This window comes from Coenobita brevimanus, chromosome 27 (genome assembly GCF_032717465.1).
Source record: "Coenobita brevimanus isolate Jiangsu-jjx chromosome 27, ASM3271746v2, whole genome shotgun sequence".
Classification (NCBI taxonomy): domain Eukaryota; kingdom Metazoa; phylum Arthropoda; class Malacostraca; order Decapoda; family Coenobitidae; genus Coenobita; species Coenobita brevimanus.
The window spans coordinates 386,246-411,325 of record NC_136980.1 but is presented as its reverse complement, the minus strand read 5'-3'; the positions used below and the strand labels follow the sequence as shown (position 1 = coordinate 411,325).

Here is a 25,080-nt window from a genome sequence, read left to right as displayed (position 1 = left end):
AGAGTGTGCCTGCGGATCATCATCATCATACCGTTATTATTACTGTATTATTTTTCTTCTTATTATTCTCAAATGTAAATGTAGAATGAAGAATCCAGTAATAAAAAAGGAAAGCATGAACGTATAAAAACCATCAACAAAGTCCAGTGAAACAGTGGAAATAGGTCATACATTCATTCGCACATCATTCAAACTTTCGAAATTCGGTTCCACCGCAGGCAAACCATCCTCACATTTTTTTTTTACACTTTTTGTATATTTTTTACACACACACACACACACACACACACACACACACACACACACACACACACATATATATATATATATATATATATATATATATATATATATATATATATATATATATATTAGAAGCGCTTCATTATTTTTTACTTTCCAGGTGGGGTCACGATTTCGAATGCTTGGACGACCTGAATTATGTGCATGTCTCTGTGGCTGATTTTACTGGGCAAGTTGTTTTATAGTTTTCCTGCTTTAGTGCATTCTCTCTCTCTCTCTCTCTCTCTCTCTCTCTCTCTCTCTCTCTCTCTCTCTCTCGCTCATTTGTAATTAGATTTTACCTCACAGCACTGGTGGGAAACTTTATTGAGATGATGATCAGTCACTTTATTGAGATGATGATGATAATGTGTTACTATAGGGAATTGTAGTGTCCCAAGGGGGTCTCGGGACCCAAGAACTCCCAATCAAACCTTTGGTCCCCTCCTCACTGGCCCCCCATTTTAAATTTTGGATTATTTAATGCGGGCATATTATTCAGAAATAGGGCCTCCAGAGAGAGAGAGAGAGAGAGAGAGAGAGAGAGATGACTGCAGATACTGAAACAGGGTGTGTGTGTGTGTGTGTGTGTGTGTGTGTGTGTGTGTGGTGCAGGCGTTTCCACACACACGCGGTGCAAATTACAGTCTTGAAGTGAAAAGCCTTTATAACTTCTTCATGGCTGTATATTTTTTGACGCTATATCTTCGTTTATTTTTCATGTTTAAATCTCTCTCTCTCTCTCTCTCTCTCTCTCTCTCTCTCTCTCTCTCTCTCTCTCTCTCTCACACACACACACACACACACACACACACACACACACACACACACACGCACAAACTTCCAGCTTTCATATTTATATAAACTGCAGCCAAATTCTGTTTTTCTGTCTGTCTGTCTGTATGTCTCTCTCCCCCCCCCTCTCTCTCTCTCTCTCTCTCTCTCTCTCATACACACTTCCTGTTTCAACATCCACCATAAAAACCACCATCGCATCATCAGAACATTGTCTCACCTTGTAAATTAACACCAGCAATTAAACCCAGTGTCACAACTTGCATTTCTCTACTTCATGATGTAGGTCGCAACTTTTAAAATGTAATGGGGTAGCACTGGAGGGGACTGTAGTCTTGGTGAGAAAATAAATGAACTTTTTGCTTTCATTCTTGTTATCGCCAAGTGATTTTATGCATTTTAGGAAAGCCCTTTCGTAACTTAGTGAAGAGGAAAATATTACTGGAGCAGCGTAATGCGTAAAGATGTACTGGTGAGCATGATTTTAACACAAAATGTGTGTGTGTGTGTTATTCACCGGGTCGGTCAGGACCAAGTGACGATAGTGATCGTCATCTTCTTTACCCTCCCGGAAGAGAGCTGAGAGCTCATATATAGTCCGATCTAAGGGCAAGGCTGTGACCTTAACACACAGACACACACACACACATCTCCTTGCTCAAGGGGAACAGTAACCACCCGCTTCGTCAGTGAAACTTTCATTCCTAAGCAAGGCGCGAACCCCCGTTTACTAGATGGCAAGCAAGAGCGTTACCACTGAGCCAGCGAGCGGTGTGTGTGTGTGTGTGTGTGTGTGTGTGGTAATGAGTGTTTTTGCTTATTAATACATTACTGATTGTTAATAAGAGCCTTACCTATCTAATATTTTTCATTCCTTGTGGTTTTTAAATCATCTTGTGACACACACACACACACATACACACACTCACATACATAAATGAAGACATGCTAAGAAGGATAATAACATCATTCATTAGACCAACCCTGGAATATGCATCAATAGTCTGGAGTCCTCATCTCAAAAAGCATATAGACAAGATTGAAAAAGTTCAAAGTGCCGCTACAAGATGGATACCAAGCTTAAGGGACCTAAGCTACGAAGAAAGACTAAATAAACTGAATCTACCAACACTACAGGAGAGAAGGAAAAGAGGTGACATGATAATGCTATATAAGTGCATATCAGGAAAGGAGAAAATAGACATAAATGATTACTTAACATATGGAGAAGCATCAGCAAGAGGACACTGCAAAAAACTGCATAAGAAGAGAGGTGATAAAGACGTAAGGAAATTCAGTTTCCCAAACAGAGCAATTGATCAATGGAATGCACTACCGAATGAAATAGTGTGTGCCAAAACAATTCACAAATTTAAGGATATGTACGATAAATATGGTCTAAGACACGGGATAATACGAGCTTGACTCATTCCTGTAAAGATACAATTAGGTAAGAACAATTAGGTAAGAACACACACACACACACATACACACACACACACACACACACACACACACTCGCTGGTGCGGTGGTAACGTTCTCGCTTGCCAACTGGTGGACGGGAGTTCGCTCCTCGTTCAGGTTGCGAAAAGTTTCACTGATGAAGTGGGTGGTTACTGTCCCCCTCGAGCAAAGGGACGGGTGTGTGCGTGTGTGAAGGTCACAGCCTTGCCCTTAGATCGGACTATATGAGTTCTTAGCTCCCTTCCGGAAGGGTAAAAAGCTGATGATCACGACCATCAAGTGATCCTGACTGACCCGGTGCACAATGAGAAAGAAAGAAAAAGAAAAGAAAGAATGAAAAAAAAAAAAAAGAGCTTTGAGCAGTGGCAGTATAGTAGCAAATGAGGTAAATATGAAATGTGATTATTGCTTGTTGAAAAAGAAAGTCATCTGAAGAGTTTGTTTTTTGCCTACACCAGCTATGGTCCAAGGAAACCTTTGCCATCATTAAATGAACAGTTTTTCACAGTATACAATAAAAAGTAAATACGTTAAATGAAACTAAACTAAAATATCAGAGGCTTTAAAACTTATACATACTCGTATATGCGGATGTCAATGATGATTCTTGTATCATAATCGTAACAATACTTTCCCTGATATATTTCATACATATATAAAAGAAGTAACGTAAACAGATGTTATTCTATGACAGGGGAAAGCATAACTATTTTATATGAATTAATTAATAAATTTCGTAGATAGCACAATCCTTATTTAGTGGTCCTGCACGTGTTTAATGTTTACATGTCGCTGAGCTGAGGTTTGCCTTGAGTGTGTGTGTTAAATCTCTTGGCTATCACTTAACAGTCCGGCAAGTCAAAGTGTGTAATAGATCAGAGAGAACCAGACATCAGTTTACATTATATTTTGGGGGAGATGACATAAGAAGTAGAAACGAGGGAGCTGCAGGGTTGTTAGAGGAAGAACATCTGTACTTGCCCCGGAGTATTGAATATTACCTAAAATGAAGCGTCGAAAGGTAAGTTAGAGCAGATGCTTCAACATTATGATAAGTTTATTGAGTATCGTACATAGTGACACAGAGTTTACCTAGAGTTCCTGGTAAAGCACGTGGATAATGTTTACAAAACCATAACACCAGATTCCTAAGAAATGATAAGGTGAATCAGTTCGTTGCACGGTGCACGTTTCTAAGTCAGCTTTTTTTTGTGACATTTCTTTCGCAAATAAAAAGTAATTGATATATTGTGGGGTCTCTAATGTGTGTCTGTGCTGATGGTTTGCTTACATTTCTTCCATTAAAAGTGATGCGTTGTTGTTTCTTGGTGGTGCATTTTTGGGGGAGAGAGAATTTTTTTTTTTTTTTTTTAGTACATTTCGTCTTAGCTACATTTATTGAAAATTACTGTAGGCTACCCGGTATATTACAGTACTGGTAGTGCTTTGGGGGGGAACCACATCTGCACATATATTAAATTCTCAGTAGCTAAGCAGAAATCTACTGGTATCTGTGAACACTAGTACATAGCAAGCAGTGGTACAGAAATACTTGTTGGTAAATAAAGTCCCATACCGTACATGCAGACAAAGCAAATTCCGATATATCAAGAAAAACGCACACAAAGCAAAGAGGAAATACTAACACTCTTGGTAAATACATTGCTACAGCCGTGGTTAATCCAGTGCAAGCAAATACCCATATTTCTGTAAAATCTGGTACTTGTACAAAATAAGCAACAAAATACTGTGCCATTTTATAGTTCCTCTGCGGTAGGGAGATAAAAGAAGCAAAATACTGTGCCATTTTACAAGTTCCTATGTGGTGTAACAATTAACAAAATACAATACTGTGCCTTTTTGTAGTTCCTTTACGGAGATTGTATTTACCGCGTCTAATGTCTTTCAGCTGGTGCTCTTGTTTTCTCCAGGTTCATATAATGTTTTCCGTTGGTGGCCACCCAGCGTACCGCTCTGCTGCCCTATTGCATTCTCAGTGACATTGAGCTTGAATACAGTTTTATAGCTGTGTCCGTATTGGTTTTGAGCCTTGAGTTAGTGACAAAAGTAAATTTAAAATGCTAGAAAATCATAAACTCTTCCTCTGAGCAGAACAGTCATGCAGTGTGTCCTGTGTCGCTTGTCTGCTCAGTGCAAATGGCGACTAGTATTTGAAATCATTTTAGAATTTCCTTGGCCTTTCTTGGAATATTCCTCATTCGTATGGTTTACTGATATGTTAAAGTTAACCCAATTGTTAGAGTAAATGATACAAAAAATGTACCACTATCTTGTGTAGGTTATGTTTGCTGGGAGAAGGAGGTACAGTATACTGAAATGTTCTGAGCTTCGTCAGTCTGTAACCATAAGCCTGGCCATTATTTTACGTCTTCAATTACTGTTCTAGAAGTTTGACATCATTTTGGTTGATATAAATGATATTGTATTACTGTATTAATAATAATATTAGTAACAAACTGAATATTTGTATTAGGTGGATTACGGCTAACAGCACCTTGCCCTGATCCCCTAGCTATAAGCCTCATGCCTTTGGCGCTCGGCCTTCCATTGGTGTTATGGGCCTATTCGATGCAGGGCATTTTTTTTTTTTTTTTTTTTAATAGGAAAAAAGTATCTTATAGGCTGGCAAATATGGTAATTGGTACCAGACTCTTGACGTTAAAGCCGAACACCATACTGTTTGGTAATTTCCTATGAGTCTTTGGCATTTACTGAACAAAGATCATTAAATATAGAACTCGAAACATTGATCGGCCGTTCACTCGTACGGTACTGTACACAGTAACATACAGCTAGGTCTGAATGGCTCTTTTTCTCAATAAATGCCCTATTTACTAACTTACTTGTTTATTCTTACCTTTCAGGAAGTAATTACGTACCATAGCATATAAAGTCCACAAGTAGGCCTTGGGAAAATCTGTGTTTGTTAGTCATTTGGTATTTACAAGGAAAGTGTGGGTGAAGAAAACTCACACTGTACATAATAGTTACATTACAGTAAATACAGTAATCATTCTATTATCTGACGTATTAGTGCCAAAGGCACGTCCAGGTAATGGCTCTGTCCGAATAATGGACTTCTCCCCTGGTCTCCCTTTGTACATAACCTGACTTTGAAAGCCAGTGTAAAAGGCCACTGAAGTACATCGTACAGCAATTGTTCTGTTGTTTAACACTACTCTGTCTGGTCAAGCAGACCTATAAACCACAGCCAGGCAATTAACATGGTCAAGCAGACCCATCAGCCACAGACAAGCAGTCACCATTGCAAGGCCATACCCTCCAGTGACATGAAAAAATACCATGCTGCACAGTACTGTACATGATAAGACTGGCTGCACAAGAAAAAAGCAGTGGGTACACAAAACATAATGGTAAAATGAAATAAATTCATGGTAAAATAAAATAAAATCATGGAACGGTACAGTAAGCTAGAATAAAATCAAGGAACAGTATACAGTCAGCTAGAATAAAACTGACTGCACAAGAAAAAGGCTGTAGTCACCCAAAATGTAATGGTATAATGGAGTAATGAAACAGTACATATGCTAGAATAAGATTAAGAAACAGTAAAGGCAGCTAGAATAAAACTGGCAACACAAGAAAAAGGCAGTGGGCACAAAATGTAATGGGTTTAACGATTTGTAAGACCACGTCGAAGCTTGAACTTGAAGAACCAACTTTCGGATGCCTTGGAGTCAGGGACGTTGTGAAAGCAATTAAACTTCTTGGCAGTGGCTTTCAATTCAGTGCCACGCACTAGCACACCTCCAGCCTGTTGCTGGTGGTATCAGATGAGTGTCGAACGGGTGACATCTTTGTGCCTGGGTAAACTCCTAGTCTTCTGTTCAGTATTGCATCTGCTCTTCTTGCCGAAGTTTGTCATGAGATATCCTGATGCCTTGTAGGGTTGAACGGTCCAGGTCGTACTCCTTTAAGACGCAGGAAGTGGACCATCCTCCATCAATCTTACCCAGGATCTCACGCTTCTTCTCCAGAGTCAACACTACCCTCTTCCTTTTCCGTGGTGGAGGGGCCATTATCACACACCCTAGAAAAATGCATGTGAGGAATAGCAAGGCCTGAAGCAGGTAGGGGGCCACCACAAAAGCAATCACGTGCACCGCTATGAGAACTTTCACGGAGAAGATGTTTATTCGGTGGCTGTCGTGTGGGAAATGAGAATGACGGTGGGCCTCTAGTAGACAGTGGGTGAACTGTGGAGCCATGCAGTGCGCCGCCACTAGGCTATTCTCCTTCACCTTGGCAAGAAATGTTTGTACTGCCAAATTTTCATCCCGGAGGTGAGAATATTTTCTGGATATTTTGAAAAAATGTATGATTAATGGTTTAATACAGCCAGATCACAGCGTATGGATAATGAATTGTATGGATAGTAGATGTCCGGATAATTGGGTGATTACTGTATACACACACACACACACACACACACACACACATGCATTTTAGTGGGGTACACAAAACAATATTCTCAAGCAAAGGAGTTAATATATGAGCACTGCACTGTACCAGTATCTTCAAGATATTTTTTGATGATATTATTGCAGTTCTGTGTAGCCATCTTGACTACTGAATGAAGTCATGTGACTTAAATGGCTAAAATTCTCCTAGCATTGCGAGGGTTATTGATAATGAAACAATCTAGCCATAGCAGGAAAAAAATACCTGAGTTGTCCGTACTGATAGATGGTAAAAAGGAAGTCAGTACAGTACAGTATTATGTTGCAGGGAAAGTTGACCCGTCGAAATAAACGACTGGCCAGAATTGAACAAGAAAAAGCTGTAAACCCACATCCTCAGTGCATTGTTGTAACCCGAGGAGATGTTGGCAAGAACCTGAAGAGGCTGTCAAGAGATTTTCGCAAAGTGATGGAGCCCAACACATCAACTACTCTTCAGGTAGGTGGCTCATTTAGTATTCAGCAATATTTAGACTACTTTTTTATATTAAGCTATATACAGTATATTGTTCTGATAGAAGAAATGTGCCTACTTTGAAAGAGTTGTTTGTTTTGAAGATAGAACAGTTTTAACTTGATTTGGAACTCCCCTTCTTCTTCCCCATTTCTCCTACATCAGCTTCTCCTTCATCCATGTTTTTATTCAATTTTGGAGAGACATTTCAAATTGGAGGAGTTCAATACCCCCTACATCCACAGCATTCGAGAAATCTGTTATAACAAATAAATCATTTGGAAGTACCGGCAACAAAAATATAAGGCACAGTAATGAAACTGTGTCACCTGACTAGTGGAGTTGATGGATGGTATTTCTTTAGTTTGTCAGAGAATTAGTAACAAAATTGGCTCAGGAATTATTTTGAGTTTTAGTTGGTTAGTTTTAATAATGTGTTTAATTGTAACAGTGTGTTTTATCTTTGAATAATTGTTGTTTTACACTGTACCGGTATTATATTTATGTGATGCCACTCAAGGAGGAACAGCTGATCACCCCTGTCTTAAATGTTTGGTCTGAGTAACCTAACCCCAGGTCCTTACGTTCCTGATGGGGCAGCACTGGATTTGGTACTGGCTTTCTGGCTTAATTTATTTACTTAAAGTTTTATTGCAGGAAAAAAGGAAGAATGTTGTGCGAGACTTTGTAGCAGTGGCAGGACAGCTAAATGTGACACACATAGTGATGTTTTCTGAGACCAAGGTTGGTCTCTACATGAAGTTCGCACGCATTCCACAGGGACCCACTCTAACGTTCAGGTAGGCTGCCATTATTCTATATATGTCAATAGCCAAATGCATTAATCTCTTAGGGGATTGCCATGTACACATTGCCTCCATATTGCCCATTCCTCAACCTTCAGGCTGGCCTCCCTTCAGTTTACATGACTCACATTCACTTACCTCTCTGGTCTGTGTTACTGGCTCTTCCTCTCCACCTCACTCAAATGCACTCATTCTTGTTGCCTTAATGAGGTGATAGTAGGGCATATATATATATATATATATATATACCATTTATGTACAGTATTTTCAATTTATGAGGCTCCCCAGCAGAATAAAATCATCTGGCAGTTTCTGGAATTACGGTAACTACTAGAGAATATACAACCATGAGAGTAAATTGTCTGTTCTTGGTACAGGATATTAAAATAGGTCCTTGCTGATGGAAGATATATAGTCCTGAAATAATATGCATTAGCTGGAATAAAATGTTAGAAAAAACAACCATGAGGAAGTTAATCTTTTATTAACTTGGTACAGGATATTAAAATACTCATTGAAGAAGGATGTACTGGCATCACTGAAGCGACAGTTCACACCATCTACCATGCACATGTCTGGGCCATGTCTTATGACAAACCTGCAGCCCAACGATGGACCACCTGCCCACCAGCTGGCAGCACGAATGTTCCTCGACCTGTTCCCCACCATCACACCAAATACGGTAAACAGATGTTGGTTTGTAGTCAGAGAAAGTCTAATCTAAGTTGAGTATCCCCTTGATAATGATGTCATGATCTTTGTTTTGTTTAGATACAGTAGTCTTAATGGAGCTTTCATTCTGGAGGGGTTAGATACAGTATAACCTCAACTAACCTCCTAACCACTGGGATGCTCTTGAAGGCTGAATAAATTGTCCGAGATCCAGAAGAAATTAATTACATCTTGGATTGAAGGGGTTAAGGTGGATTGTTTAATGGTTATAGAAAGGTACAAGAAAAGTATATGGTTGTTACTGATGCCCTCAGTGTGGTGATGAATTGTCCAATTCATTCTTGCAGTTTCCAGAATATTTTATTCACCTTAGGCTGGTCTTTCTGGGCTCGGGAGGTTTGATACGTAGCCTTCATTAACATCTCTCCTGGGAATTTCTCTTAGGGTACACAAAGTCATTGGGTGATAGTGTAAATAAAATAATGAAATCCTTGGTCTGAAGGGATTAAGTATTATAGTACACAGTCAGGATGATGTCTGTGCCTTTTTGGAACTACAATAACAGAACAGAAGCAGATATGAGTTGCTACTACAGTATTACTAGAGTACAAAGGAAAGCAAACAGCAACAGACCTGTTGGTCCTTTTGTGGTTGTTTGATATACTGTACAGTATATGTAAGAGTTTTCTTTCCTTGATATAATTGGATTTGGAGATGCAGAAAGCTAGCTAATATATCTTTTACTGGCTTAAACATTCAGCCTGAAGTCCTCTTTTACTGTATATTTCATTCATCTTCAGAGGATATTTTCTGCCAATATATATCATCATCATCATCATCCAGACCTCCTTTCCTACCCTAGGGCAGGGTGAGGAGTAGCAGCATCCAGACAGCCCAGGTTTGCCCACTTCAATGTGCCACATTTCCATTCACTCATCATTCAAGCTCCAGGAATCCTGGCTTTATGTGATATATCAGAAACTTTCACCACATTCTGTACCTTCACATCAGTATATCTGATAGAGTCAGTCTGAACTCTGTCACGTTAAAAGCCCTGATCATGCACTTCTCACATCATTCATCCAGTCAGCTTGATCTCTTGTCAGTCCCCTAGCCTCACAATATATATATATATATATATGTATACTGTACATATACAGTATATATTTTTTCAACTGGAGGGGCAGATATAATATTCAGTAACTCCATAACAAGAGGCCTTTCCTAAGCTAAATAAAATCATCTAGTAGCAACAAGAATAAAATACTGTATTAATGATGTCGTCTGGCTGAAAGAGTTGTTTCAGGAAAATGAAGCAGAGATATGCATTCAAAAACAATCTCTCCGTGACAGACCAAGACAGAGGCCATTCAGAGATGTTGCCTCATCCACTACGATGATGATGACACTGAACATTTGGAGGAGGAGAAAGATGTGGAAGGGGAGGAGGACACCACAGCCCGGGAGAAGCTGGGGGGATTGTTTGACCTGCGACATTATGCTATCCGTGTGGTGTCGAGAGGGGAGTCACGTGCTATCCGTAAACTGAGCAAGAGGCTCCTACCAGATCTTAGTGGCTATGCTGATGTGGCGGATTTTATAACCAGGTGAGTAAAAACAGTGAAGAGGAATAGGAGATGAGGGTAAGCAGACGGTAATACAGTGGCAGAGGAGTCGTGCCATTTGTAACTGAGCATAGAGGCACCTACCAAACCTTAGTTGCTGTGCTGATGTGGCTGACTTTGTTTCCAGGTGAGTAAAAGCAGTGGAGAGAAGTAGGGGTGAGAATAAGTGAATGATAGTGCAGTTACTCCTCATTTAAATCATTCATTTCTCTGACATGTTTTTCATTACCTCTAGATGATTTCTTCAACTTGAGACAGAGTTAGAACTGGAGTGGTTGGGTACAGCCTTGAGTAACCCCTTCACTTCTTGAAGTTCTTCCAAAGTTGAATAAAATGATTTGGTGGTAGCTTGATTAAAGTGAGAAATTTGTCTGGATTCGAAGGGTTAAAGTTACTTTCACTTAATGCCTACAGTCCTTTGACATATTTTATACAGTGGGGTCTCCCAGTATGCGGCTATGAAACACCTGATATGCAAAGTCATCTCAGGAAAAAATTGAGTTTTTTAATATGCGAAATGTGATACTAAAACGCGAATCTGTCATTTGAAAACAAGGGAAAAACTGGTATTCCCGCTCAGAATGGAAGTGTCTGAAGCCACCACTAGACTGCTGATTAGTTTCCCGCCCTTTCCCTCCCTCACGGCTTCTTTCAAGTCAAGTCTCAAGACTCTATTATGTGTCTGCCCATGCCGTGCTTGCATGTTGAGGTGTTTGTAGCATTGTACAGGACCTGCTTTTGCTCACCTGTTACATCATGACCCCACTGCTTCATTCAAAGAATAAGAGGATCTTGTTGGAGCTGAAAATGAAGGTTATAGAGGTGAATAAGCAAGGTAAAAGGGACTCAAATATTGGACGTTAACTTCGCATAGGTAAATTTACAGTGAGGCATATTCTCAAGAACAAGGAGCAGCTTTTACGAAATGTCAATACTTAAGGAGCCCAAGAAGTAGATGGGCACAGTAAGGTTGCTAATCCCGTGGTCATACAAATGGGTCGCTGCCTAGCACACTAAATTCAGTTCTTTTATCTTTCTTTGTGCAGAAGTCTTTCTTAAAATGATAGGCAATAATGGGGAAGTACTGTGAATGACAAAGATAGGGTGAGGTGTCGACTGTGTACATTTCCATTGATTCAGTGGTTTCTGAGAAGCAAAATTTCCAAAATGCAGCGCATTTTGTCAACCATATTCTCGTGTATTGGGAGACCCCACTGTTTTCACTTATCGTTACTATAGTTCCCTAGATGACTATATTGTTTTGGAGTCTTTGAACTTGAGGAGTAAAAGTTAGCCTTCATTAACCCTTTCACAACAAGAGGTTTGTTCAGAATGAAATGAAGTCATCTGGTGCTAGCAAGAATATAATGAAATATCAGCATTAAAGTTATTTTATTGTTTAGTTATTGGTGATTTAACTCCTTTGCCTCACATTAAGTTGCCTATGATTCATTATCATTAAACTGTTTTAGCCAGAAATTATATATTTTTGTGCTACTGGCATGCAGACTAGGCATTCTTGTATCCTTATGGGTTGAGTAGGTTCATTTATTGAAGTACCTAGTCAAAGAGTTTGCTGTTGTTTTTATCAGTAAAGAGAATCTTTTTATAGTGGTAGCTGATCCTAGGCTTGGCTTGGGATATGTAGCTTGTAGGCAGTCTACCCATAATAGCCAGTTAATTGTGTTGTTTTAGGAAAGCATTTAGTATTTGTTAACCCCACTAAGACAGTTGTCCCCTCTCCCCCTTTTTTTTTTTTTCTATTACCACATGATTGTAATTGTTTTTCCTGTATTATCATCATCATCATCATGATCCAGATTCCCTTTCCCACCCTAGGGCAGCGTGAAGAGTAGCAGTGTCCAGACAGCCAAAGTTTGCCCAGTTCAATGGGCCACGCTTCCATTCGCTCATCATTCAAGCCCTCAAAATCCTGGCTCCATCTGATAGGCCCCCCCAAATTTCACCACGTTCTGTAACTCCACGTATACCTATCTGATAGAGCCAATCTGAATGCTGTCATGTTAGAAAGGGGTGCCAAATCTCAGGTCAAGCACTTCTCGGCACAAAATTCATCCAGCCAGCTTGATCCCTTGTCAGTCCCTTAGCCTCACCAACTTCCATACCTTTCTTCCTCACACACTCATCCACCATATCCCTCCACCTTCTTCTTGTCCTAACTCACCTCCTCCATCCTTCAGATTCACTCAGATATACCTTTCTCACCACTGTTGTCATCCACTCTCTCCGCATGACCTTACCATCTTAGTACACTGTCTTTGATTCTGGTGTCCACAGACTTCCTCACTCCACATCCCTCACGTATCACATTACGGTAAACCTCATTATAACGGACTAATTGGGGCCCAAGCCAGTTAGAAAAAAGTGAAATTCTGATAAAAGCGACATCCGGACTTCCCCCTGCTAACATGGACTTTTTCCGTTGTGTCACACATTAGTCTGGATTGCACCAATAGTTTTTAAACTGTTTTCACTACCATTGCAGTACTGTACTGTATTATACATTCACTACAATACCAAGCTCTTGTCTGTTATTTTGCAAGTAGCACTGCATCATCAGCATACAACAAATTTGAGATATTCCATCCATCACCATTCATTACCAATGCCATCTTTCTCTCCATTACTCATGTTTTTACTTCTCTCATCACTCCATCCATATGTATACTGAACAACCATGGGGACATAACACAACCTTGTCACATGCCCACATTGATTCTGAACCATTCACTTAGATGTCCATTACCCTTACATGTGCCTCACAACCATCATAAAAATTCTTGATGGCACCTAGCAGCTTACATCTACACCATATATTCTCAAAACCTTCCACAATCCTTCTTTATCTATTTTGTTGTATTCATTCTCCAGTTCTATAAATGCCATGAACCTTATAGTCCCTCTCACAAGCCTTCTCGACTATCTGTCTCACTACAGATATTTGATCCACACATCCCCTGCCAGTTCTAAAGCGACCTTACTTGTCATTCACCAGGACCACTGATATCTCTTCTACTTTCTCTGTATAATAATTCTTTCATATACCATCCCTACAGCACTCAGTAAACTTATGCCACGATAATTCTGGCACTCACTTTGCTCACTTTTAATTTTGTGCGGGGGTATAGTCACCGCCTTTTTCCACACTGCTGGTACAGTTTCACTCATCCATGCCTTCTTACATATCTCCTACAAGCATTTCATTCCACTCTCTCCACTACACTTAATCCTCTGCATACACCTCATCAACTCCAGCTGCATTCCCATTTTTCAGCTGCTTCACAGTGTTCATCACCCCTGCAAGTGTTTCGATTCCTGGTGCTGCATTCCTTCTCTGTACACCTCCCAAACCAGTCATGTGTACTGTCGCTTTGCTGTCTATATTCCCATTCATCAGACCTTCAAAATATCCTTTCCATCTGGTCCTTACTTCATCCCCATGGGTTAATCTACCACTGACATCCTTCACACTTTTTCTGTAGTAATTATAATTTATAATTTTGTCAGAGCTGGTGCTGGGTCAGAGAGTGAGGGAGAAGACAACCCAGCAGCCCAGGTCATGGTGTCAGACAGGGTTATTCGCACTCACATCAAAGGAACTCATAAGGCATCCATCAGGTTGTATGAAGTTGGCCCTCGACTGACCCTCAGGGTGGGTGTCTTTTTTGTTCCTTATCCTAGTGCACAGTGTCTGTCTGTTTGTCTATATTTATACCTGTCTGTCTATCTCTTGATCTGTCAGTCAGTCATCCAATCCTTTTTGTTGCATCAAAGGTGTAGAGGCACAGGGCTAGGCTCCTTACTTCTGATAAATAAGGTGCGAGTGACCAGTTTTTTGTTGTGTGACTATGTGAGCTGTGAGCCCCAACCAACCTTCAGACTTCAACTCTTATGCATAACATCTGGTGTTACTGCTTTAACCAAGTAGACCACCAGAGTCTACATGGGCGTATAAAGGCATAAAATATCCAGCGTCCTAAATTTCAGCCACATTAATATAATATGTATGTATTTTCAACAGTGATTTTGTCTTGCATAATTTTATTAACTGCTTTTGCATAATTTTATTAACTGCTGTCATTCCTTGAGGTCTTTTGTAAACTGAATAAAATTGTCAGGAGGTGTTAGGAACTAAAAAAGGTGTTACAGGATTCGTAAGATTAATGGTGTCAGCTCGAGATGTATGTATGTCAAGTTCAAGTTTGAGAAGGTGGAAATGTGACTGTGGGAGCGATAGTAGCATATGCATCGTTTGATGACAGGAGTGAGAGAAAGTCAGGTTTTGGGACGAGCTGGATGAAGCACTAGGATAAATGTCCAGGAGTTATAAAGTGTTTGTAATTGGTGACATGAATAGGAGAGTAGGCACTGGTCCTGTGAATGATCTAATGAGTAATAATGGAGTACCAGGAGAGAATGATAATGGGAAGCAACTGAAGGACATGAGTCCATAAAGGAGGTAGTGCATTTGTAATGCTTATTCCAAACACAAAGATGTACATAAATATTCATGGTATGGAGGGAATGGAGATCGTGTTGAAAGTAGCCGGATTGATTACTTGCTCGTACAGAAATGGTGGTACAGTATTTTAAAAATCTGAAAAGAAAAAAAAAAATGAACAGAGAGAAAATATTGGTGTAGTTCCAGTACACCATAGTGCAATGCTAGAGGTATTTCTGGGAATATTTATTAAAGACCCACCCCAATGAGTACCAAAATTTTATATAGCCTAAGTGAATTTTCACCATTGAGGTATTGACGGCTTTTGGACGACACTTCAATACAGTAATTACAACTGGAAAATGTGATTTGTAATTACACTGAATGACAAGCTGAATGATTTCCTGTAGCCAAGGAAGCCATTTACTACAGTGGGAGGTAACCATTTGCCGTAACCCGATGAATGGCTGTTGGTCTAGTGGGGTAAGACATTTCAACTAGTTTTAGTCCATGAGGGTTTACATCTGAGCAGTGGCCGGGGTTTTATTGCTCATGTACAGTTTTACCTTTCAGGGACAAGTGACTGATCACTCGTCCTATGTGTGTGATCCAGGCCCATTTCCAGGCCTCCATACTCTTGATGGAAAAGTAAAGAATTGGATGATGGATAGATAAATACTAATTTTGTTCTACTAGACACAGTAATACAGCATAAAATACCCTGAGAATTGTGTATACTTGTTAAGAGAGCTTAAAACATTATATGCCATATCACAAAATATTTTTGTTAAGTATTGGTTACCAAGAGTTTTTCACCAGTTATAGTGAACTTAATCTGAGAGGAAAGTCTGCTAGGTTTAAGGTATCAGATACTGCAAAGGCAAAGCCAAGTATAATGACATTTTACAGCTAAATGATTATATGTATGTTGAAATAACATGATTGTCTTTTGTTTGCAGCTGGTAAAGATCGAAGAAGGTTTATTGGAAGGGGCAACCCTCTACAACAACTATTTCAGCCTCACTGATGAGGAGAAACTGGAGCTGGAAAACAAGAGGAGGATGAAGATGTGAGTGTTTGAGTTGTATTATTAAAACTGTGTGTTAAGTTTTAATCAAGCCCTAATTTTTTATAATCATTTATAGAACACGTGTAATTGTTAGATGTGATCATCTTGCAGTCCATATTACATAGTGGTACATGTTCTGTCATCACTACATACTTCAGAGTTTTTGTAAGAAACTGCACGCTTGTCTAGGTCTATGCACTCACACTTTTGATAATTGAGCCATTAATGTTCTTGTTGATACAGTAGAGGCACATATTGGCATCTGAGGTATGTAATTCAAGCTAATAGGGCATAATTTGTTCATTCGAGATTAGCTGTTAGAGTCAAAGAATCTGTTCACTGTCTCAGTATAATGACACATTTTAATATTGTTCTTTACACTCCCAGACATTTTTATACCTATATTTAGGGGAGGTGTTTGAACTGCAGGGGTTACATATGGCCCTCATTAACCTTTTCACTTGAGGCATTTCTTTGCAGCTGAATAAAATTGTTTGGCAGGAGCAAGAATAATGCAAAGTTGTCATTTTGCTTAAGAGGCTAACCTTTTGCCTCTGTGAATGCACTTAAGCATTTTTCTTTTATTTTTTTTTCTTTTAAATACTCTGGGTATAGGCTTCACAGCCAGTTTTCAAATGTCAATAGGCCTCCTACATATCATACACCTCCTAACCCAGTTTCCCATGGTGAAAGGCTGGAGATCAAGGTTCTTTGATCTCTGTAAGGATATAAATCAGAGAAAGAAGTCTCAGATGTAATTCCACTCTCTTTCATCTCGCAGCCATAAAAGATGCAAGACTAATTCAGCACAAGTGGTGGGCAGTGGGGCTGCCACTTTTTATATCCCATTCAAACCTTTGTATGTCTAGTTGTTTTGATTGATGCCAGATTTTTTTCATTCAGTCGAAAACCTGTTGGTATGAATGGAATAGTGTAATGTCTATATAGGAAATGTACTATATTGCAGTATATAGGTACAAACACACAAATAAAAGCAACAATATAGATACAGTACACCCTTGATACAATGAACTAATTGGTATCAGACCCTTGACGTTAAAACTGATAGTTCATTAAAGCCGAACACTATGCTATTTGGTAATTTCCCAGGCATTGTGGCTTTTACTGAACAAAGATTGTTAAGTATAGAGCGTCGTTTGGCTGTACAGTCGTTCACAGTAACACACAGCTAGGTCTAAATGGCTCATTTGCTCAATAAATGCTCTATCTGTGGCTCATCTCATGATGCTGGCCACCCAGAGACTGATGCGGCATTCTCCGGGATGCGGAGGAGCACTGTGTGTGTGTGTGTGTGTGTGTGTGTGCGCGCGCCACGCTGGTCGGTGTTTTCCATGTGTCAGTTCTTTTACTGAACGAACATTTGTTAAATGAATCTAATATTCGGCCAGGTCAGGGTGGTCATTAAAACCGAAATTCATTAAAAGTGAGTTCTGTGTATTGAGGGTTTACTGTATTTGGAATAGTTTGGAAGGGGAAGTGGTGCTGGGAAAGAACATGAGTGTGTTCAGAAGTAGATTGGATGCAAGTAACTATGGAGACAGGATAACATGAGCTTAGCTCAAATCCTGTGTACTGCAGCTTAGTAAATACAGCAGTTTAATGTAGCCCTCAGTACAGATAGGAGGATATGTACTGTATGGTATTAAATATTGATATAAATTGTTTTGGAGGTCATAACAATGAAACCATTTCCAGGCAACTGAAGATGAAGAGAAAGGAAGAACAAGAGAAAAATGTTGAGGCAAAGAAGAAGAAGAAGGAGGAACACAGGAGGAGATGTCTGGAGGGGATGAGGGTGGAGGGTGATGAGATGGAGCCAGATGATGACAGACAGTACTACAGGGATGAAGTTGGGGAAGACCCTGACCCAGGTATGTTATTAAGAGCAGGGCTTAAAATGGGTGGTAATCTATTCATCTGGGACTAACAGAATTGGTGACACTACAAAATTTTCCATATTGGTAGTCTGATGTACAGTAAACTCTCATCTGTAGTAATTCAGCCAAGCTCTATGCCGAGTAACATGAAATGCTGGATATTGCATATCCAGCTCAACATCCGGCTTTGAGCAGGATATTGTGATTCTGTCCGTCTCGGCCCTCTGTCCTAAAAACTTTATCATGAGTAAAAGATGAAAACTAAGCATATAAAAATACTGTAATGCAGTAATGATAAAGTACAGTAATACAGTACTATATGTAGTGTACTATTGTATGTACTCACAAATAGTTGGCATTGATGGGAAGAAACAACACTGGGAGGTCACACTCATAAATAGTACAGTTTACAATACAACGTAGGGATAGTTTGACAAACATAATAGAGCACTAGGACATGAGCACTGACAGATCATTAGCTTTGCAATACAGTGCAGTACAGTACAGTAGCTTGAACATAAGACACCACAGAGCTAGTCAAAGCACCAGGGTTTTGCAACCGCATGGTCAGAAGAGCGGGAGCACACAGGCACGTCTTGACTCCACGATGTCCACGGACGAGAATGAGAGTTTGGCGGTATTCTTGGCACACCGGATAAACCGCGCCTACCATGGATTCTCATTGGCTGGCATGTAGCAGGAAGTTTCATTGGCTCCTGAGTTTTGGAATTTCTCAAAGTACATCATCATCATCACCATCATCATCATCAGCAGCAGCAGCAGCAGTGATGATGATGATCATGATGATAATGATAATGATGTGTGAGAAGGTTCATTTCTTTATGGCAGTGAAACTTCAGTAGTAATGAAGGCCAAGTCAGAAAGTCGTACAGTGGACCTACGTTTTGTGCAGACCTTTTTTGCCTGAGACACAATTTGTTTGGTAATATCAATCTGTAGTATATCTTGCCCCCATTTACAGAATAATCAACATATTTTTCATAACAGCAGAGGTGAAGAATTGCACACCTACATTCAGTTTATGTATCACAGTCTCTTACAGTTTGTCATAATTATGGTTTGTACATACCAATTCTGAATAATAATAAATATTTTTTGAGGTCTTAAGTGTGAAAAATTGAATGAAATGTGTGAAGAGTGCTACAGAATTAATGAGTGTTAATCATTTGATCACTTGCTGCCTGCTACCACACCAGTGATTGATGTTCATGAACAGTTTGCGCACAAAATAGGTCCATTGTATGCTGCATGTGCAAGAAGTTTAGTGCTTTAGGGAAGTGAAACGAACAGTAAAGCAGGTTAAGTTACTTTATGGAAGTGAAACCATCAGTAAAACAGACTAAGTCCATAAGTTAAGCGTACAGAGATGAGTATGCTTAGACAGATATGCAGTGCTGCCCTGAATGATGAAAATATAGATGAGCAGTGGAGAGGTTAGCTGGAAATTGATAAAGACTGTAAACAAGGGTAGATTGAGGTTTGGTTATGTAAGGAGTATGGAGGATGACAGTGAAGTAAAAAAATTTAGGAGTGTATATGGAGGTTTGGCCTGGGAAGACCTGTTTTTTTTTTTTTTTTTTTTTTTGGTCCATCCATCCATCCATCCATTCATCATCCAATCCTGTGTTGTCCCATGAGGAGCAGAGTAGCCCAGGGCTATGTAAGTTGGTCCTGACATTTAAGATCAGAGTTACCAACCTCACTCATCCCTGAGATGCATTAAATGAGCAATAAACCCCAACCACTCCTTGGATATAAACCTACACAAGCTCAATCCAATTGGAGCACCTTAATTACCCACTAAACCACCAGGTGCCATAATTTGGTTATATGGTTGCCACCCAGCATAATAATGGTTTCCTGGTGTACAGGAAACCATTTGGCATGTCACTCAGTGTAGAGTCATCCATAAGGAGAAGGAAGAGGAAAGAATGAAGGATAGAAAGACAGAAGAGGAAGTGTACAGTCACTCTTGGGTAGAAGGAAGAGGAAAGAATGAAGGAAAGAAAGACAGAAATGTAAGGAAGGAAGAGAGGAAAGGGCAAACACCCAAAGCAGCACTACATCGAGTGAGTGGATGATGGGTGCCCCCATCTACCACCCCTTCTGTCAGATCAATAATTTATTAGTGTTATCAGAGAAAATTGGTTGACTTTAAAGAGCAGCGCCACTTACAAAGTTGTAGCACATTTTTGCCTCTCTCTTTTTAACCTGTGGACAATGGAAAGTTCCTGGAGGTGAATATGATTTTCTGATGTTAACCAGAGTATTATGGATGTCGTCAGCAATTGTGTGAAGGTTCATCAAGACAACTTTTAACATTTGAACAGTGACAGGTTTCCTTATGGCATTAACCAAAGAAAAACACACTTGGACTCACCAGCTATTGTTTGTGGATTATTGCTGTCCATGGTAGATGGATAATAGTTTCCTCCTGTAGATGTATCCAAAAATTTTGCATTGAGGAAATATAAGTTATAGCCACTGTGCTGTACTGTGTATTTGCTGTATGGGGTTAATACATTTTTCATTTCGCAGATTTATTCCAAACACGTACTTCTGGAAAGAGAAAAGCAAAGGATGGAGAGGAGTCAAGAAAAAAGTTAAAGAAAGACTCAGATGCAGAGAACTCGGATGACCATGAAGGATTTGCAGGTCTGACAAGGAGGGAAAGAAAGGAGAAAAAGATTATGTTAGCTAAGGAAAGGAGAGCCAGAAAGTATGATAAAAAGGAAGGAAAGCTGGCAAAAAGGAAGAAGGAACTTGCAAGTGGACGAAAGATGCAGCCGAAAAAAGGGAAAGCTGGGGGAATAAAGAGAGTTGTCAGCAAAAAGGGAATGGGTAGCAAAAAGGGACTGGGCAAAAGATTCAAGAAGAAGTAGTTGTGTTTGTTTACTCATATCATCCACTCCTTTATTAGTACTTGTAGGATCCGGGGGCTAGGCTGCTTAGTTTGGACATCTAAGGTGAGAATGATAAATTGTGTGCCCCTATGATGTATTTCCACAATTCTTTGGAGATAAAGCCTTATGGGGCACTTTGAATTTGAGCACATTAACCCATATATCCACCAGATTAATAATGTGGCCTGTGATATTTTCCTTGACACATTTTCATTAGTGTGGTCAAGTACCATCACTATCAGAAGTTTGCTGAGACTTCTCTGCTGGCTGTGATGATGGAAGGTGTATCATGAATTACTGTTGTGATGGCAGTGCGAAGTAAACAGCAGAAGACTGTGAGGAAGAAGGATCCTCTCTCTTGGGGAAGAAGGAGAAATATGGAAGGCAAGACAGTGTTACTTGTGGTAGTGCTTAAAGGGTGACCGTGTCCATAGACTTGACGATACTGAAATGAAAATGGTGAGATGTTGCACTGCACATAAATCTTTCTGTGTGTTCAGATCAGTGGGCATCATCATCCTTTGCTGGCAATGTCTTACTTTTGCTGAGAATTACGTTTATTATACACAGTGCATATTATTTCTCTGTCAGTAAAGGGATTCATTGTTTGTGTGAAAGGATAATTTTTAGCTTTGTGTGTGTGAAGTGTTATACTCTGTTGTATTTAGGTATGAACAATAAAGAATGATATCTGCATAGTTGAGCATACTAAGTGAGAGTGGTAAGATGGATTTTGTATTGTCACACAGAGAAATAGAACATTTCCAGAATTAAGAGGATGCTTGAGTCATGACTGCTGAAGAGAATCAGTGCATACTAATGAGGTGAAAATGTGTTTGAGTAACTGAATAAGATGCTGTACAGACCTGAATGTTGAAGGGAGGCCCTGCAAGTATATTAAGGCATATGTGGAGTGAGAGCTGCGAAGGGATTGCAGGGTTAAAGGACTTGAACAGAATGCTACATGAGACCGTGCATCTTGGAAGGTGGTCACCAGAAAAACATGGCTGACCTCTTGAAATATGAAACACTGTCCTTCAGAAAAATGTATTAATTGCTGCCACATCTACAAAGTTTGTATTGTTTATGAATGACATCACAATTCTTGAATTTGTAAAGGTGTAAACATTAGTTCAGCACTAGTGAATTCCTTAGGAACAATTGGCTTTGGACAAGATACAGAAGACCAGATTGTTGTTATTATTATTATTATTATTATTATTATTATTATTATTATGTCTTTGAAAATAAAGAACAAAGTAATCATGCTATTTGTGTGTTAACCCCTGAAATCTGGTGATGTTATTTGCATTTTGATATATTCGGGTTGTGTTTAGCCTAGGGGAGACTTCAGATTGGAGGGACTAGATATAGCCTTCATCAGCTTCAACGCTGGAGCTGAATACAGTTGTTCATACCCCCATTTCCCCTCTTTTTTTTATATAATTATAGACATACTTTTGTACTCTTCATACATGAAGTGGTAAAACTTGAAACCAAACCTAATTATTCCTCTCAGTAAATACAAAGTCCAGCTAATGATTCCTCACAGTAAATACAAAGTCCAGCTAATGATTCCTCACAGTAAATACAAAGTCCAGCTTTTAATTTGATTTTCTTTATGACTGTGTGCTCCCTGGAGCTGTATTTGTAAACTCTAAATTACATTTAACTTTGCCTGTGTGTGTACTTGTTTTTACTCTTCCATCTACCATTCACTTCACAATCTAATTAAAATGAACAGTGAAGTAACACTGCAAAAAAACAAGCTGTGATAATATTTAACTTATGAAAACTGGATAAAGATGACACCTGCTAGCCTGTGGTCAACACTGCCAGTCTGGGTGAAAGTTATGTGTTCTGGGCAGTGATTTTAATGTCAACCTCAATCACTGTGTCAAAAACAGGAAGTCCTAATTGCCAGTTTTTGTTCTTTTTTGCACGTATGTTTTTAAAAAAAAAAAAAAAAAAAAAAAAAAAAACATGAATATGAAAGTCCAGTTTCAGCCCATGCAGTTAATTTGCCAGTTTCCCCCAGTTTTTAGTATAAGTTGTATGAAAAATAGGTGATATTTTGGAACATACCTGGCAAAATGAGGAGTTACTTCATATCTATATTTCCGTGCTACCCTAAAACTTGTGAAACACTACTCTTATGGTGAGGCAGAATTTAGTGAGACTTGTAACTATGGTAGTTTGTGTTTGTGTGTGTGTGTGTGTGTGTGTGTACGTAATTCATTGGGTCGGTCAGGATCACGTGATAGTTGTAATCATCAGCTTTTTACCCACATGGAAGAGAGGTGAGAGCTCATATAGTCTGATCTAAAGGCAAGGCTGCGACTGACAAACACACACACACACACACACACACACACACACACACACACACACACACACACACAACCCCATGCTCAAGGGAAACAGTAACCACCTGCATTGTCAGTGAAAATTTTTGCCACCTGAGCAAGGCACGAACCCCTGTCATGGTAGGCAAGAGCGTTACCAGTGAGCAGTGTGTGTGTGTGTGTGTGTGTGTGTTCTTACCTAATTGTATCCTTACAGGAATGAGAAAAGCTTGTACTGTCCCGTGTTTTGGACTACTTTTAATATACATGTCTTTAAATTTATGAATAGTTTTGGCATACATTATTTCATTTGGTAGTGCATTCTATTGATCAATTGCTGTATTTGGGAAACTGAATTTCCTTACATCTTTATCACCTTTTTTGTACATTTTCTTGCAGTGTCCTCTTGATGTTGCCTTCCCTTTGATTATATACTGTACTCATTTATGTCTATTTTCACTTTTCCTGTGATGCAGGAAATCATGTCTCCTCTTTTCATTCTCACCTGTAATGTCATCTATCCATCCATCACCCAATCCTATGCTGCCCCATGAGGAGTGTAGGAGCCCGGGGCAGGCAAGCAGCCTCACTCATCCCTGAGTGGCATTACTTGAGCAATAAACTCCAACCACACTTGGATATAAACCTGCACATGCTCAATCTGATTGGAGCACCTTAATTACCCACTAAGCCACCAGGTGCCATAATTTGGTTATATGGTTACCACCCAGCATAGTAAATGGTTTCCTGGTGTACAGGAAACCATTTGGCATGTCACTCAGTGTAGAGTCACCCATAGGCAGAAGGAAGAGGAAAGAGTGAAGGAAAAAAAGATGGAAGAGGGAGTGTCAAGTTACCTGTAGGCAGAAGGAGGAGGAAAGAATGAAGGAAAGAAAGACAAAAGAGAAAGGAAAGGGCAGACACCCAAAGAACCACTCCCTAGTGGGCAGGGTGACTCAGTGGTAGAGTGTCGGAAATGGAGCGGGGAGGTTGTGAGTTCGAGCCACACTCGGTAGCTGCCATGCCGGGAGGGGTAGCGCCCTCCTGTCACCTAGCAGGGCTATATGCAGGGGCTTACCTAGAGATTTGGGGGCCCAGGGGGCTAGGTTCGTCGTGGGCTCCTTCTGGAGGGGAGCCTCGCAAAGAACCTAGCCCTCCTAATTCTCAAAACTTAACTAATATCTCAGCCTGGATTGTCGGGATGATAAATATATATATTTTAAAAATTAAAGTCTTTTAAAATTGTCTTTTTTGGGTCCCCCCTAAATTTGGGGCCTGGGGGGCAGTTTCAAACAGCCCGCCCTCCCCTCAGGTACGCCACTGGCTATATGATCCAATAAGGTCTACCTCAGAGGAACATATCCCTTTCCCAAAGCAGCACTACATCGAGTGAGTGGATGGTGAGTGCCCCCACCTACCACTATAATATGTAATTGTGGTAGGTTTAATTTTTTCTTCCTAGCTTAGATTCCTTAAGCTTGGTGCCCATCTTGTAGCAGCCTTTTGTGCGTGTGTGTGTGTGTGTGTTTATCTCTGTATTTATCATAAATCGCTCCTGGTTACAGCTTCGCTGGTTTAAATATCCCGCCTCTAGTCTGCAGACGACATGATCTTATACCTACATACCTGAGACAGGCTTTGAACTTTAGTGAATTATCTAGGAAGCATATATCTTTGTTTACAATAGAGAGAACAGATCGATGTATTAATGTTACAGTGATACAGAGGATAATGTTTATATTCAGATCAAGATTGTCCTGCTTTACGAACTCATAGATGCA

General features: G+C 39.8%; 1 protein-coding gene across 3 annotated transcripts in view; it reads left to right on the top strand.

The window, feature by feature from the left end:
• The first annotated feature begins 3,356 nt into the window (after positions 1–3,356).
• Positions 3,357–25,080, top strand: part of ppan (Brix domain-containing protein peter pan) — a 293,924-nt gene continuing 272,200 nt past the window's right edge. The window contains exons 1-9 of one of the 3 annotated variants that reach the window (XR_013896405.1): positions 3,357–3,563; positions 7,313–7,483; positions 8,156–8,298; positions 8,803–8,986; positions 10,330–10,583; positions 14,130–14,274; positions 16,023–16,132; positions 17,849–18,024; positions 20,590–22,150. Coding sequence is in view for 2 of the 3 variants with exons in the window: in XM_080268245.1 (XP_080124371.1) it covers positions 3,549–3,563; positions 7,313–7,483; positions 8,156–8,298; positions 8,803–8,986; positions 10,330–10,583; positions 14,130–14,274; positions 16,023–16,132; positions 17,849–18,024; positions 20,590–20,933 (1,542 nt within the window). In the remaining variant the exon portion in view is untranslated. Of the gene's footprint in view, positions 3,564–6,792; positions 6,868–7,312; positions 7,484–8,155; positions 8,299–8,802; positions 8,987–10,329; positions 10,584–14,129; positions 14,275–16,022; positions 16,133–17,848; positions 18,025–20,589; positions 22,486–25,080 lie in introns of those variants that run through there. The other 2 variants (XM_080268245.1, XM_080268246.1) reach the window with 2 other exon arrangements.